The 17743-nt window shown below is 34.8% G+C and overlaps 2 protein-coding genes across 3 annotated transcripts in view; one reads left to right on the forward strand and one right to left on the reverse strand.

Moving 5' to 3' along the window:
- LOC132194786 (carboxyl-terminal PDZ ligand of neuronal nitric oxide synthase protein) overlaps window positions 1–17743 on the reverse strand; it is a 96688-nt gene that overhangs the window by 46797 nt on the left and 32148 nt on the right. The window lies entirely within an intron of this gene.
- Window positions 1748–10014, forward strand: LOC132194836 (uncharacterized). The gene is made up of 11 exons (XM_059616387.1): window positions 1748–1948; window positions 4602–4684; window positions 4746–4824; window positions 4894–5102; window positions 5148–5326; window positions 5395–5527; window positions 5581–5824; window positions 5882–6117; window positions 6169–6392; window positions 6447–6528; window positions 6587–10014. The coding sequence occupies exons 2-11, from the start codon at window positions 4642–4644 to the stop codon at window positions 9778–9780; spliced, it is 4623 nt and encodes a 1540-aa protein (XP_059472370.1). The 5' UTR covers window positions 1748–1948; window positions 4602–4641; the 3' UTR covers window positions 9781–10014.

The raw sequence follows: 17743 nt of genomic DNA on the forward strand, positions 1-17743 counted from the left end.
TTCTATAAAAAGCAAAATTGTAGGTCAAAGGTCAAGGTCAATTTTTGTGAACGTAAATTTTCAAACTCAAAATTGAAAACCAGCCGACCATTTTAAATTAATTTTGAGATAGCCAAACGATTCCTCGTGAAATTTTACGTAATATATGTCAAAACTGCGATGAGGTTATTTTTTGTTAAATTTAAAAATAAATAAGAATATTAAAAAACATGGTTTTTTGCAACTCCGAAGGCAGGGTCAACATTATAATCGCATTTAACTTCGTCCCTGATGATTTTAGGTAAAAATTGATAATAACCAAAGTTGATCCCCACGTCAAGACCAATCGAATGATGTATAGGTCAATGACCTTTGGTGACCTTCAAATTTTAAAACTCAAATTTGAAAACCAGCCGACCATTTTAAATTAATTTTGAGATAGCCAAACGATTCCTCGTGAAATTTTACGTAATATATGTCAAAACTGCGATGAGGTTATTGTTTGTTAAATTTAAAAATAAATAAGAATATTAAAAAACATGGTTTTTTGCAACTCCGAAGGCAGGGTCAACATTATAATCGCATTTAACTTTGTCCCTGATGATTTTAGGTAAAAATTGATAATGACCAAAGTTGATCCCCACGTCAAGACCAATCGAATGATGTATAGGTCAATGACCTTTGGTGACCTTCAGGTCAAAGGTCACCCAGGTCGGTGACCTGAGGTCACCTGACCTAGATGTATGATATGTTTTTGAAAAGGTCTTGTTGAGAAGATAATTTTGGTTACCATGATTTGGTCTGTTCATCGACTACAAGCCGAATAATTGTACTTTTCAAATTCACTTCTCATAAAATTGTGCATTTCATTAAACAAAAGTACAATCATTTGGTTTGTAGTCGAGGTACAGACCAAAACATGGTAACCAAAATTATCTTCTCAACAAGGCCTTTTCAAAAACATATCATATATCTAGGTCAGGTGACCTCAGGTCACCGACCTGGGTGACCTTTGACCTGAAGGTCACCAAAGGTCATTGACCTATACAACATTCGATTGGTCTTGACGTGGGGATCAACTTTGGTCATTATCAATTTTTACCTAAAATCATCAGGGACGAAGTTAAATGCGATTATAATGTTGACCCTGCCTTCGGAGTTGCAAAAAACCATGTTTTTTAATATTCTTATTTATTTTTAAATTTAACAAAAAATAACCTCATCGCAGTTTTGACATATATTACGTAAAATTTCACGAGGAATCGTTTGGCTATCTCAAAATTAATTTAAAATGGTCGGCTGGTTTTCAATTTTGAGTTTGAAAATTTACGTTCACAAAAATTGACCTTGACCTTTGACCTACAATTTTGCTTTTTATAGAATAGTTGTAGAACTTGCTGAGACGAGCTCAACCATACCCGGAAAATTGTTCTACGACCACTAGAAGCCGAGATAATTGCGTTTTTTGATTTTTTCAAAATGTCCCATAAAACCCGCAATTTTGAAAATTTTTTGATAAAAATTTAGGAAACTTGCCTTGGAACTAAGATGATCAAGTGGTGTAAATCTCATATTGATATCTTCAACTTGGGGCGGGGTATGTGAGAACAGAAAGAATTGGACAAACCTCATTTTTTTTTTAGCAATATTTTATATAAATTCGCATAAATTAAAAAATACTTTTCAACTTATTTAACGGTTTAATAATTATTACACTTTTGTGTAGATTTGAATCAAATTATGCTTTTTGGTTGATCAAAACTTTATTATATGGTCTTTCAAATATGATAATGAAGCAGTTAGACTTTGTGAAAAGTCTTCATCTTGAGTTGCTTCATCTTCTGATTATTACTCGTGACGCCATCAGAACGCAACTGACTCTCCTTCCTATCGGCAGCGTCGCACAAAATCTGCGTTCTGAAGTGATCAGAACACTCGATGGCCGCGGTTTCCAGTCCAAACTGACGTGGTAAGTTATTATTGATGAATTGCATACGAGGACGCGCTAAAACTGCCGATCGAAATACAACATGGGTCGATAATTTTTTCAATGATAACCACCTGTCCATAGGTCCCCCCATGTGGTTAAAAAAAATCCCAAAATTTTTTTCGAATTTTTAGAATTTTTTTTCAAAAAACTCAAAATTTGAGTTTTTAATTTTTCTATGAGAGATAAAAACTTCTAAACAACTTTACTAGACTAATTTTGCAACGCCCGACAACTTTTCAATGCTGACCAAACGTGTACAAACACGTTTAAGGTCACTTTCAGACAAATTTTGACTTTGACTGAAATTTTCGAAATGAACCCCATTGGATTATTTTGCAGGTATAGGGAAAAATGTAGCCCATCTAATTTTAAATCGATATGGTGATTTTCAAAAGTAAATTATTATTTTTTTTTCTTTAATTAAAAGGCGAACAAATAAAAACATTAGGTTTTGTGCGTTTCAAGCGCTGAAAATACGCTCATGGTCGGAGTTGGTTTACTTTAATTTTAAAATAATTTTAACAAGAAATAATATACATTTGAAAATTACCATACCGATTTAAAATTAGATGGGCTACAATTTTTCCTATACCACCGAAAAAATCGAAGAGGGCGTTCATTTTGAAAATTTAAGTCAAAGTCAAAATTTGTCTAAAAGTGGCCTTAAACGTGTATGTACACGTTTGGTCACTATTGAAAAATTGTTGGAAAACTAAAAATACGTCTAGATAAGTTCTATTTTCAAGTTAATTTTTAGCGCGAGAATTAATCGGTCGATCGAAGCAACTTCCGAAATTTCACTCCTCACTAGGAAACCCAAAATATAATATTTTTATTTATTCACTTTTTAAATAAAGAAAAAATAAAAATAATATATTTTTGAAAATCACCATATCGATTCAAAATTAGATGGGCTACATTTTTCCCTATAGCTGCAAAAAGATCCAAGGGGGCGTTCATTTCGAAAATTTCAGTGAAAGTCAAAATTTGTCTGAAAGATTTTTTTTAACCACATGGGGGTGACCTATGGACAGGTGGTTATCATTGAAAAAATTATCGACCCATGTTGTATTTCGATCGGCAGTTTTAGCGCGTCCTCGTATGAAATTCATCTATTATATTTTAGGGTCTTTTTCAAAACACTTCAATACTTTTACACAATGAAACTGAAAAGCGACTAGTTTTAAAAAAAAAAAAAATCTTGTTGATCTTGTTATTTTTCAAGCTGTAAAATTTTTTTATTGAGCAGAGATCTCGAAATAAGTATTTATATCCATGGAAGTATAAAAAAAATTGTAATTTCAGATGATTTTATTCATTTGAAATTGCTAGCAAAATTTCAACCGCCATGACAAATTACAATTTTCAGATTCATAAAATTGCTATGAGCCAACAGAAAATAAAAATCTATAACAAAAAGGTTGTTTTTATCTTGTTTTAAATTTAAAAAAAAATCTAACATCTATTTTTTGGAGGATAAATTTGTATACTCTTCATTAATACTTTCGTCATGCAAATAATAAAAGATATGACAATTGGAAAATCTAGGAAGTAAAATCTATAACCCAAGTGAAATCTGGTCCTACAATTCAATTAGTTATAATTATTTTCATTCTTTTTCAGGGATTAATCGATTATTCTCTTTTAATCCACTCACAATCAGATACCATGAAGGATTAAACGAGATTTTTGTGAAATAAAAACCATTTCTGATGCTCTGATGGCGAAGATAAATACACTTTCATAGGGAAATTATCAAATGTGATGCAAATTTAGAAAAGAACGAAAATTGTAAATTGCAGAAGCATATTATAATGAAATTGAACGAATATATGTAAAAACAATGTATCAACGTTAGTAACTAAATGCCCTATACTGAAAATATTATTTAAAACATTAAGGTCCTTTCAGTGAAAATCGTAGGTAACTAAATTACCAATAAAAATTACTAAATTACTAAATTTGCCAATATTTGAAAAAATGACCACAAAATAATTCCAACCCATTTTTTGCTTTTAATTAGCCATTAGAAGAGCTTCTATGAAAAAATTTTCCGACTTTTCTGGAAAATGGCTGAGTTATTAAGGGGTTTGCTTTTCCGCTTGTATCTCATTAACAACAAAAAACAGCATATATTCTGAAAGCTGATTAAATTTCCTATGTTTTTTGCATTGAGAATTTTTTTCTATGAAAGGGTTAAGTACCCTGATATCAGGGTCAAATAATTTAGATGCCTGCCTCTGAAGGTATGCAACCGGAAAAATAAATCTGAGATAGCCACAATTTGACGTCACTCATAGGCACAAACTTCCCCAAAGGAAATTATTTTTGCATTTTCCATTTTTGAGAAAATCAATTGATTGCCGGTAATCGGTTATATGCAAAGGATGCCGGCCATAAAAAACTGGTTTTTGTTCGGCGCATATGTGAAGTTTCAAAAAGTAAAATTTTTTTTTGTAAGATTTCATCAGCATATTATCACGGAAAGGACCTTAAAATGCATTTTTCTTTTGTTTCAATCTTCAGAAGTCTAGTGCATCGATCAATAAAGCTTGGATAAGAAAAGATTAAATTTTAAATTTTTTCATATAACTTTTATTTAGGAATATTTTCATTTCTGCTATTTTTTCAGATGAAAAAATTCTACCGTTTTGAAATCGCCGTTGAAAAAAATGTCGCATAAAAATGTAGAATTGCCTGAAGCCATCAAAAAAGGTCCGAGTGATTGTTTTATTTATCAATTCATGAGATGATTGAAAATTCCATGTACAAAAAGGTTGGAACCAAGTTTCTCACAAAGGACGTGCGAGACTAGGGATTATCCAAACAACAAACGGGGAAAAAAATGCAGACAAGTATAATTATCCATCCCCCTTTTCAAGCATAATAAAGAAATATTTTAAATAAATTTATTCACTCTGAAGCGTGTTCGTGCTCGTGGCCCACTACGACTTCAAGGGTGGTGCCGGGACGTGGCCTCGTAGGGGAAACGACGAGGATGTCGAGAACCTGAGAAAAACATTTGGTGAAAACAGAAACTGCCGATTCAGAGATTTGCAGTCGCCAACGAAAGAGGTTCTTTTTGCTCTGCTGGCCGCCGAGCAAAAACTAAAGAGATTCTTTTCTTCTGAAGGTAGAAATTTTGTTCGTATAAAAAAAGGTCTAACGGTAAAAACAGACGCAGAGCCATCGGTTTTCATTTTCATCATTTTGTCGCACGGAGGTTCCGAGGGAAAGATTTACACAGACACAAAGATCGGCCCTGGACCGAATGATTACGACTCCTTCAACACCAAGCAATTTTTTGCAAACCTGGAAAAAACGTTTCAGAAATCTTTGAGGCTCATTTTCCTTGGGGTAATTTGAACAATTCATTATTTTTAGTTTTAGAAAAAATATAGAAATTTAATTAACCCCACTTTCAGCCGTGCAGATGTGAACTCACAATTGGAGATGCAAATCCCACAGGAAACCAAAATGAGGCAAAAAACTACTCGAGCAAAGTTTCGTTTGAGCCGAAAATGTACAACACGATTATTTTCTGCTCGACTGTTGAAAGTGACTTGGATTTTTACCTAAAATTTTAAACGTAATCAAGATAATTTTGTTAGCTACATCCGCGAGCAGAGATTTTAACAAGGGGACTTGGCTTGTCCAGTGTTTGTGCGACCAACTCAACCTGATGATAGAAAACGAGAGCATCGCTCATTTCTCCACTGGAATGCAAAATAGAATTCACGAATGGGCGATAAAAGCACAGCCAAGTTTTCTCACTGGAAAGCCAACGGAGCAAACAATGGAGACCAAAATCTTTCCGCTGGATAGAAACTTTACCTTTTCCGCAGTGGAGAACTGGTCAGAAATTTATTTTAATCACAAAATATTGTTTTATTAAATTTCTTGTATTTTTAGTGGCGAAGCAGCAGATTTCAGATCAGGCCGGAGCCAATCAACGCTGGACTTTGATTGGATGAATCCGCAAACAAAGTCCAGATTCAGAGGAAAACTCGCAGCGATATTTCACGACGGAATCCAAGAAAATGCCGCGATTAAAAAATTAGAGTTCAATCTCATTGAAAATCTTGGATTTGAAACTAAAAAAATTAAATTACACCCTGACATTGTGCAGCACTACTTCCAGGATTTGCGTGGGAAATTTTTTAAATTGTCATTTGATTTTCTAAAATAAATTATTTCAGAGGGAAAATCGTGGAGCGATTACGGATGCTTCGCAGCGTTCTTTTTTGCTCATGTCACAGAGGAAGAAAATCAAGTTTGCGTCAACCTGAGTGGTAATAATGAGCCAGTGCCGATCGGCGAGTTGATTCACTCGCTGCTTGGCCCCGAGTCACAAGAGTGGCGAGGAAAACCGAAGCTCTTCTTCCTGATTGACGTAGGGACAGCGACTGAGGATGCTTCAGGGGTTGATTCTAAATATTTTGATTATATAACTTAAATTGACTGTTTTAACTTTCAGAAAGCTCCCAGTCAACCGAAAATAGAAGTTCTACAGGCCACCCGTCATAGCGGCTGGATGCTTTTTATTCTCCGAAACAAACGTGAAAGAATTTTATTAATTTAATCCACAAACGATGAATATTTTTTTAAACTTTTCAGATCTTCTGCTAAAACTTTTAAAGATTTTTGAGAGCAAAGAAATCAAGGGTGAGCGGAGTCTTCAGGAATGCCTGGGTGACCTGCTCATTCAATCAAAAGAACAGAGGGAACAAATTATTCCTCGAGCGATGTTCGTCTCCACTTTGCCGCACTTCCTGCATTTCCCGCAGAATTTCGTCAAACCAAACTTCAAAGTGAAAATCCAAGAATCTGAAGAAAAGAAGCATGTAAATTTTGCAAAGTTAATTGAAAAGGCAATGAAGGAAGAGCAGATTTGGCTTTTGTCGTCCCTTCCGGGCACAGGAAAGTCGACCGTGATGATTGAAATCGCTCTTGAACTTCGAAGAAGACTTTGCGGTGTCAAAGTTTTCAATATCAGCCTTTTGCAAGACGTCAGAAGTCTTCTTTCAAATAAAAAATTTTCTCCCTCACTGGTCACTGTGATTTCTTTGGCAACTCGAGTTGACGAGAAAGAAATCGAAATTTTAATCAAGGAGAAAAGAATCATCTTGATGTTTGACGGATTTGACGAGATTTGCCCATTTCGGAGGGATGCGGTGCTGAATTTGCTTCTGAAAGCGGTCGAAAGAGAAATTCCTGTTTGGATTTCGACGCGACCGCACGAAGAAGATGCGATTACAAAGAAACTGGGTGGTCAGAAAATCTGCACAGCCACAATTTTGCCTCTTAAAAAAAAACAACAAATTGAACTTTTGAAGATGACTTCAAAAAGGGATGTCGGAGACTTTCAGAGTTTGTTCATGAAATTCAAACATAACCGATCTGACGATATCTTAAGCAATCCTCTTCACTTGACAATGATTGCTCAATTAGAGGAACTATTTTCAGGAAACGATTGTCAAAACTTGTTTGACATATACGAGAAAATTGTGACTAAAAAAGTGCACGACATGCTGGTACTCGATTATGTTAAAGGAAGTAATGTATACCAGGAAAATTGGGAAAATTGTGAGAGCGAACTGCAAAATATTTCACTTTCTTATCTAAATAACATGAGTGTGAAGGACTTGCAATATACCCGCAATGGAATCGTGACACTGATTGACAAAAAAGTGGTTTTCGTACACCAAACGTTTGCCGAGTTTCTCGTTGCTCAAAGTTACATCGACTGCCTAAAGGAACAAAAATGTAAAATTGATGAAATGCCATTCGATTTATTAGAACATAAATATCAGCAAGTTAGAAAATTCGTGGAAATGAAAATATCCAAGTCACAAGATGAAGAAGCTCCAATTTTGAAATCATCTCTCAAATTTGTTCTGAGCGAAAACCTTACGAGAGAGAATATTGTTGAAGTTCTTATCCACGAAAACCTGTCGACGATGTTTTCTCTTTTTGAAAACCGAATCACCTTTGGCAAGAATGGTGCCAAGGTCAAATTTCATTTTGAAAATACCCATGATATTTTAAAAGAGGCTTGTTGGAAAAGCGAAGAAATTGCCCTGAAACTTTTGGATCTTGGCGCATTTGAAAGTTTGGAATTTCAAAAAATAGAAAAAATCACAGATATACTTGAAGGTGCAATTCAGAACAATTTTGTGCGTGTTATTTCAGCGCTCCTAATTAAGTGTTCCGCGCACAGTTCAATTGACGAATACCAAGCGAATGGTAATGTTGGATGGAAAGCACCTCACAAGAATCACCATGAGATGCTGGTATTTCAAAGAGAGTTGTTTGGAGCACTTCAAACTGCTGTGGATCACAACAGCGTCGAGTGCGTTAAACTTCTCATTCAGCACGGCTTTCCTACTGCCTGTTTGAATTTTGATCGTTACAAAAATGTTTATATGGAAATAGGGACGGCGAGAGCACTTCTTGGGACCAAAAGCGAGAAGCCCGAAAAACTTGCACCCAGACTGTTTCAACGTGCTATTGTAGGGACCAGTGTTGAAGCGGCTAAATTTTTGCAGAAAGAATGCAGAGGGGGGATTGAGAAGTTGGTTTTTTACGACGGCAAGACCGCCCTTCATGTGGTGGCAGTGATAAACGAAATGTCCAAACACTCTGCCGCGTTGGAAATGTGTCAGTGGCTGGTGGAAGAATGCGACTTCAAAATCGGGGACAAGGATGATAAAGGATGGAACGCTTTGCATTACGCAGTTGTAGGAGGAAATTTGGAATTGGTGAAATACTTCCTGGAAAAGGATCCTACGCTCATCAAATCTGTTATTGATGATACTCAAGGCCAGAACCTCCTTCACTGTGCAGTTAATTGGAGAAGAAAAGCAATGATTGAATATCTTTACGGTCGAGACGGCGATTTGATTAAGCAAATAACGAAGGAAGGCGAAACGGCGCTTCATTTGGCGGCAAAGGAGGGGTATCTCGATGAGTGCGTGTGGCTCGTGGAAAATGGGGTTGATTTGGACGCCGAGGATGACAAGGGGTGGAATGCAGTCCACTGTGCTGCTAAAAATTGGATTGGGAAAGGAGGAAAAATACTTATGTATCTGCACAAGGAAAAACCTGAACTGATCGAGCAAAAAACGAGTGATGGAGAAACGGTGCTTCATCTCGCGTGCACAAGCGACAAAATTGACTTGGAAACAATTGAATGGCTGTTGGCACAGGGTTTGGACCCAAGTGACAAAAACAGAAAAGGATGGAACGCTCTCCACATTGCAGCGAGTGAAGGGGGGATTGGAAAGATTAAGTTCATTCACGAGAAATATCCTGGTCTAATTGAATCTGTGACGAACGACGGCGAGAACGCGATGCACTTGATGGCATCAAATATTTGTGATGTAGGTGGATTAAAAGTACTGCATGCGCTTTGTGGAAAACTGGTCAAGCAGAAAACAAAGACAAATAAAACGGTGCTCCACTGCGCAGCGCAATTAAGTGACGAGAAAGTTTTCAAATGGTTGGTTGAGGAAATTGAGTTGGACATAAAATCTGAAGACAACAAAGGCTGGAATGTTGTGCACTTCACGGCAAATAATGATTATAGTTATGTTTCAGAAATTTTGGAATTTATTAAAACTAAAAATTCCGGACTAATAGTGAAAACGACAAAGAGAAACGAAACTGCACTGCACATCGCAGCTATGAAAGGAAATTATGATCAAAAATTCAAGTGGCTTCTACAAAACGGCGTTGATCCTGTTGTGAAAAACGTGGATGGCAAAACCGCATGGCAAGTGTGGCATGACCGCAAAATTTTGAAGGTTTGAAGCAAATATTAACGGAATGCTCACAACACCCAAGTGATGAAAGCCGCAATATACTGTTCATTAAAAAGCTTTGCACTGTTGAAACAATAACAGCAATATTGATTCATATGACGCACAATGAACACTTTATTCTAAATGAGTATGCTTTTTAACTTCCAATTACAAAATGTTCTTAAAAAATCTAAAATCTATTACTCATACAAGGTAAAAAAAAAAAATAGAAAATAAATTCCTTTCAAAAACCATAACAGTTTTGTCTCATTATAAAAAATCCATTTATAATATATGTTATATAAAAAATTTTACTCATTACGAGTGTAGAAAAATAATTTAAAATTAAATATATAATATAAAGTTTTAATTAAGATTGGAATTTCTGCAATGATAATTCCTCGCCGTCATTACGTGGATGTGGATTGAAAATAACGCACTTTTGGAAGAAAACTGCTCGGGCGTAAGACCTCGAGTTCAGAAAGTTTTGGGAAATTGCTTATCAAGCCGATAAACCAACTGAAGAGTTAATTAGCCAGGAAAGGGATGTTTTGCTTGAAATACCATCTCCACTTTTACCTCTAAGTGTTTCAAAACTTTAAACAAAAAATCTATTCATTCAGTATCTTAAGCTCAGGCAATTTTGAGTTGAAAAGAATGTTTAAATTATTCACCTTTTTATTTTTCATTTTGTAAATAAATTATTGAGGGTTATTTTAGAACTTTTAATACAAATTTGAAGCATAATAAAAAAATTACACAAAATCCTCGTTTTCCAACTATTTTTCCTATAAAAAACGGAATTCAACAGACCAAAGAGATTCTGAAAATAAAATATAACTTTCAACCTTTTTAACCGTGATTTTTTATGATCTTTTTTATTACAGAAATAGTGAAGTTTAACAGACCAAGAGAAACACGTGGAAATAAAATCATTTGAAACGCAGTCCGAAGGGAACAAAACATTTGAAAATGAAAACAGGGCGTTATGGCAGACGCATGCGGCGTTTTGTTTTTCCCACGCACACAACCCGTCGTGCAGAATTCCGTGGCCATAAAATTTCATAAATCCGCAACTGCAGAGAGTGCGGCGCTCTCGAGCAGCCTCAAAGTCATTCTCGCATACTTTTTCATCTCGCTGCTTTTTCATCATCCCGGCAGCAACTTTTTTTTTTATTTAATTTCCGCTCACTGAATGGACACTAATTTTGTTTCGGGCAATTTTCTCAGCTCACCTCCAACGAAGCGACAATGGTGATGTCAAAAATCACAATTCGAAGAAAAATATTTTCGTAACTTTTTCGTACAACGCAATTTGATTAAAAACATTTAGAAAGGAGACTTTCTGGAACATTTTAAAAATTTGATTAACACTCCACTTAGCCCATTACGAGGAGCAAATGAGTCATTCTCGTTGGGAATTGAATCTCTCGTGAGATTATTTAATACGTGACGTCACGGCCTGTAAGTGAGTAAAAAGTGGTCCAGCTGCAGCAAGCGATGATTTCACCAAACCTAAGACTGAGCACGGAGAGCAGAGACGTAATGGCCGACATAATCGAGTGAAAAAGCGGGGGCCCATAATATGTCCGAAATAATTGTGTCCGAATCCGGAAAAATAAAGTGTCCGAAAATAATGTGTCCGAAATATTTTTGTCCGATTTTTTTCCAAATTTTCTCCGAAAATACTTCATCCGAATTTTTTTTCTCCGAAAAATGGTTCATCCGAAATTAAACTGTCCGAAATTGAGTAGTATGGTAATGTATAGTATTCTTATTTATTTAATTCACAGCCCGTTAAAAATAACGTTTGTCACAGAGTTCCAGATTCAGTCGAGGTTCAAGGGTCTCTAGTCCGAGTTAGAGTCGTGCTGGTTTTCCTGACGCCGCTTTGACCTCTGATGTTGGACTGGGTTTTGTTAAAATTAAAAAAAGGTAAAAGTTATATATAAATAAATAGATATAAATTCCTGTCTTTCTGCAACCCTCAAAAGGATTGTACATTCTGTATGAAATCCTCTCCAGGTAAAGCCTGATGCTAATGCTCCCGTCAGCAAGTCTGTTTGTTTGTTCCTTGATGAATCTGTCTTGGTGAAAGTATTTAAGTTTTCTTGTCCTTGCAGGCAACGTTTAATGATTCCAAATCAGAGAGTGCTTTCATTGTCAATGCCTTCAGTGCCGCAATGTATGGCCAAATTCCTGGATGGGCAGTCTTCACAATCCCTATTAGCTTTTTGTGGAAAGACTCTAAGCTGTTATTAGTCCTATGCTTGTGGTTGTGTCTAATCGATAGCACTGCGGTTCACCATCATCAACCTTTTTGCCTCTCGCTGTACATGAAGGATATTTGGAGCACTGCAGGTACTTTGTTGTCACCTTCGGGGTTTTCACTGATCTGTTGATATGCAGCAGGAATCCATTGTGAAGAAGAACTTCCTTTTTATGTTTTTGGACATTTTGTATTTACAGTCTCACTCACCTCAAACCAACACAAAACAAACCCATAACCAGCGGCTGGCCAGGGAGCAGGTGGGAGTGCGTGGAAAGGAGTGCGCATGTTTCTGGTGCGTTTGAGGGAGACTAACTACAGTGAATTACTTCGGAGAAAGTTTTTCGGAAAAATTAAGATTCGGAGGAAAGATATTCGGACAAATTTTGGTTCGGATAAAAGTTTTTCGGACATATTATATTTTTAACTTCGGATCAAATTTTCGGATGAAAGTTTTCGGACAAATTCCAGAAAAAACTTTCGGACACAATTATTTCGGACACATTAAGGCCCCTCGAAAAAGCTATTTGTGTGTGTAGTTGGTTATTCATCTGGCGAAGCGGAGTGGGGCCGATGAATGTGATTTTCAGAGGTGCCGCACCCAAATGCCGGAAATGTGACATCAGCACTGGAAGGATGCGCGTCCAGAGTCGAGAGAGCTTCATAACAATGCCTCTATAATAGCAGATAGATAAATACTAGAAATTTGACATTGAGTTTTTTTTATGCATCTCAAAAGCGTAGGGAAATAATTATTAAAAGTGGACAGCGAAGTTTTATTTTGAAGAGCCATGTTAATTTAAAGGTAATTGATTCTTGTAGGGAATCTATCTGAATCAAAAACATATAATTAAAATTATGTCAAAAAATATCTTGATATTAAAAATTATTAAGATACATGCATAGTTATATTTTATAATTAATGCAAATTTAATTTAACGTTAATAATTTTGTATTATTAAATATTAATTTTAAATATTACAGTTAAAAGTGTTTTTGTCATTGTTTTTTTTATTTAAACTCCTTAAACTTAAAATGTAGTTTTATTATGATTTAAAAATTTTTGAAAATATATTATAAATAATCATAACGCCATTAGTTTTAATTTAAGAATTAAAAAAATTTAATGATTGGTTCCCCCTCGTCCTGTATGGGTTTTTTTTAAGACTTGTTATAATTTTCAAGTTCATTCAAGTCATCAAAAATTCCTAATAAAGATGATGAAAATGAGGAAATTTGATCGATCAGGAAGGAAATGTGATTAAATCTTCAAAGCCTCTATTTATAATCGCGAAGAGCACAAATTTTGAAATTCAGAACAAATTAAATTTTAAGGGAAAAATGACGTTTGTTTTGTTTTTTTATAGTACTTCTGCCCTTAAAAATAATCAAATTCTTATAACAGCAGTAACACCATTATTAAAATTGTATTGTACTTTCAAAATCTTTATTTGCAAGTACGTTTCATTATTAAAAAGGCTATTTTTTACCTAAAAACACTCGAAATATGAAGAAATTTTTCCCATCTTATTTATAAAGAAAAGAAACTAGCCCGAAAAGAGACTAGCTTTGCAAAAAAGCCATTTCAAAATGCGTTAGGGAAGAAAATTGAGTCCCTTTTTCTCCTTTTGAGTTTTCCATCAGTTGGCAGAACAAGCGGAAACTTCTTGAGACAATCCCTAGACACGGCATAAAAGACGCGGAAAATGTGCCCTAAAAAAGCACAAGGGCGAGGAAAATGCGAAAGTTTTTCAGCCGTGTTATTCTTCTTCTTCTAGTGCAGCGCGCGAGGGACGCGCTCTGAATTTCTCTGGAAAATGTGTATCTTGCGGGACAAAAATAAAAACGTCATATCTCTCTGAAGAGCATAAAGCAGGGCAGACCCCTACTTTTCTTGCGCAGTGCGAAAGAAAGAAAAATTTACTGCGGCCTTGGGAATCTCATCTCGAAACAGCACGAGGCGCCTCTTTTCGCCTCCCTCAACCCACTAATGCAGATTTAATGATAAGGGCAGTGAAACAAACACGATTTTTACTATTTTTTAAGAAGAATAACCATTATTTTAGGTTTAAAACGTTCACCACTTTCAAAATTAATAAAAAATATAGATTTGTAATTTTTTTTATCGTTTTGAATCAATTTAATTTAAATTAAAATGAGAAAATTGGTTTTTCACTGCCCGAAAAAGGGGCGAATCACGGCTGTAAAAGTCGTCGTTCCGACTGCAGTCGAGCGTGCTTTCAGTTTAACAATCAAATTAGCTGCCCGGCCAAATCGTTCCCTCCCTTATAAATCTTTGATTAGCGACTCAGCCCTGCTGCACGTTGAATACGTTCGTCTTTTGAACGGACGCCACGCCCATTTTATGTATTCCGTACATTATTAATTAACAAGTTTTGTAGTCGAAGCTGCTGCTCGCTCTCTCACATTGCCGAGTCAATTCAGAAGCCCTCGCTGCGAAACTTTTAGATGGAGAAGTTCAACTCACTTAAGGATGAATATATAAGAACAGACTCACTTCCAAGTTTTAACCCACATTCTAAACAGATTAAGCTGCACAACAAGATCATTCTTAGGATAAAAATATGTGCACATTAATTCCAGACAGTGAACCTCTAATCTAAACAATTCTTTTGTTTGTTTTTTATTTCAGAAAAATAATTTAATTTTATACTGGCACAATTTGGAATAGTTTTGATAGATCTTTTGAATTTAATTTGTGTTTGTTTAATAATTTAACTGATAGTTAAAAATTTACCAAGCGTTAACAATAAATAAATAATACAATAAACCACTAAAACTATTAATAATTAAGTGATTTAAAAAATATTTATACTTTATATTTTTTAATTTATTATATTAAATTTTATATTATAATTTAATTTTTAAATAACAGTTTAAATAGCTTAATGATATTTTTAATTGTTACTTTTATTTAAAATGTATTTTTATTAAAATAAAATATTTATTATAAATTTTTGTGTTTTAAAATTTGCCGTTACAATGTCCTTGTTCTGATACATCAGAATAGCTTCCTTCTATAAGTCATTATTTAAATATATATTATATCAACGATTAAAATATTAATTTTATTTATTTATTTATTAAACCCATCTGGGTACAACTTTTGATACATTCGTGGTTTTCATTTCAATATCTCAAATTTGCACAGTTGAGAAATTATTTTGACACATTCAATTTTGTGTCCGTATCAAAATTTCATGAGTAATCGAGGAAATAACATACTGTGCAATTAATTTATTGATCAATGTTTCAAAATTGAATAAAAATCTAATTTGATGCACAAGTTTAGTCAATTAAAGAAATTTCCTGGTTAATCCTTGCTCTTCAATTAGGGCAATTAAACTTTGCGTCACGAATTTGACCTACACGTCTCAAAGAACACAATCATTTTTTACTTCTTGCCCCCCTCGCGAAACTCGATACTCGCAATTCATTCTGAGTGAAAAATCATTGGCTTGATATAATTCAGCTGCTTATTTTCTGCAGGCGGTCCACGTGAGAGTTCGCAACTCACTCTCGGCAATTGAAGTCAAGGCGAAGGTTTTCCGTCTCTGATTCACTGACAAACACACACGCGCCAATAAAATTGCAAGTGCGGCCACGTGACACGAGTTTTTATCTCTCTCTGCTTGTTTTCGTTTCATTTTCGTATGCAAATTCGAGTCGGCAAAAGTTCATTATTATTCACGCGCAAACCGTCAACTGATTTGCAGGAAATTGAGATGCACGTGGCGTGATGAGAGTCTGTATGTAAATAAACAGTGTGTCCTGTGTTTGTTTTGTGTTGTACCTGCTGCGTCGGTGCTGATTGTCGTCGTTTCCAATGCAGCTTTTTTTCGTTTTTTATATATTCTGCCAGCGCTGCGCATTGCATATTCATTAAGGGGCAAACAGATGCAGTGTTGATTGCAGCAAAAAGCAGTAATAACAATACTACGAAAATTGCTACGTTTGCAAAATTAAACTTTACAGAAAGTTTGGGGTTAAAACAAAATAAATGTTGTTTTCACGTGTTCTCTGTTGGATAAATTTTGGTAATTTTTTTAATTTTACTTAATTTTCTTTTCGGATAATATGTTTTGGTTTTCAAATGCAAGTTTCAAATGCTTACATTTAAACTATAATCCAAATGATTTATTTTTTTTCCAGATTTTTTATTCTTTGTCTAAATCACGATTGTTTATTTCACATTATCATAACTTAAAATTAATAAAATATACTGAAAACCATAAATTATATTTTTTAGTTTTTATTGTTAGTAGACTTTTATAAATATATATTTTAAAAGTATAAATTACTGAAATGCCTATCTAATACTCATATTTAGTATTTTAAGTGTATTTTTTATGAATTTGAAATCATATTAATCAAATTTTCAACCTATAAAATATTGATTTTAAATCTAAATTGTTATTTGCTTAAAATTGTTAAAAATTTTATTATAAAAAAATTTGCATCCCATGGATAAGTAATGAAAAGGTGTTTTGTAACGCTACCTAAATTTTAAGCATCACGGTATTTATTAATAGTGTTAAAATCAATTAAATGAAATTTGAAAGTAACATAAATTTTTATCAACTTTATAAATTCATATTATAATTTAAAAATCTTTAAAGGTAAAATTTCTTCAACCTTTCGAAACTATAAAAGGAGGAGATACATAATGATCAGAATCTCTGAGCATTGGTAACCATAAGTACAGAAGAAAAAAAACAAAAAAAACACAGCTTTTACTTTAAGTTTGTTTGCTTGTTTGATCAAGATTTAGAATTTGAGCTCCTCGTAGCGATTCGCAACTCAATTAGTGCCAATCCAACCGCAAGTTAAAGTGTAAACCGTTCGCATTCCGCATGCAAAGCAAATTGTCAAACAATCGGGGCTGCTTATTTAATTTCAACACTGAGCAGAATTGGCTTGCGGGGCTAGTTTACAATTAAACCGCACCAGCCGTGCGTTTGGTCGCGTCTGTTTTTAATCAATCATTGGCGTGCACAGCAGAGAAAACGGCTGGCGATATCCATTGGCGGCTGCTGCATCAATTGTCTCCGAGTGACACTTTTTAAATTAGCTGTCACCGTCCTCCTGCCGCGACTCATTTCAATTATTGCCCTCCAACGCAAGCCACAGCTTGGGCCAACTTTTTGCCAGCTGCGGCCAAAGAAATGGATTTCCGCACATGAAAATTGATGCGATGCTATATTTCGCGACAAAAAGCCTCATTTACTCTCGGAAAGGGAAAAAATGGCAACTCGTTTAGAAAACAAATAATTTGTCTTTGTAACAAAAAGAATTGATGCAAGGTCAATTTCACATCATATTTCATTTTCTTTTAGGGTGCAATTTTTATTGATGGAAAAAATAAATTCATTATTCCCTTAACATCCAAAATGGAATCTCGGCGGAAATCATAATAAATTTTCATCAGCGAGTCATTCAGTTTTTTTTTCTCTCTGCAAAAACAAACGAATCGCAATCTCATTCCTTCCGCCTCACTTGCCACGTCCACATTATGTAACTTGGATGATATTTTTTTGCCACTCACTAGGGGAGAGAACAAATTAAATTCCTCTTCTTTGCAGAGTCCAATATGAAGAGAAAATAATAATGATTGGTGTACTCGGCCTCTCTCTATATATAAATCATCTTCGCCGGCGAAAAGAACCCTGACGAGAAAGAGGG

Source organism: Neocloeon triangulifer, unplaced genomic scaffold (genome assembly GCF_031216515.1).
Source record: "Neocloeon triangulifer isolate White Clay Creek 2 clone unplaced genomic scaffold, ASM3121651v1 ptg000008l, whole genome shotgun sequence".
Lineage (NCBI taxonomy): Eukaryota > Metazoa > Arthropoda > Insecta > Ephemeroptera > Baetidae > Neocloeon > Neocloeon triangulifer.

What these genes read in the sequence shown, in the direction of transcription:
- LOC132194836 (XM_059616387.1), top strand. Translation starts at nt 4,642, where the DNA reads ATGTCGCATAAAAATGTAGAATTGCCTGAAGCCATCAAAAAAG. An exon ending in GGGGAAAAAAATGCAGACAA is followed by an intron (nt 4,825 to 4,893) that starts GTATAATTATCC and finishes TTCACTCTGAAG; the next exon opens with CGTGTTCGTGCTCGTGGCCC. An exon ending in TTTTATTCTCCGAAACAAAC is followed by an intron (nt 6,529 to 6,586) that starts GTGAAAGAATTT and finishes TAAACTTTTCAG; the next exon opens with ATCTTCTGCTAAAACTTTTA.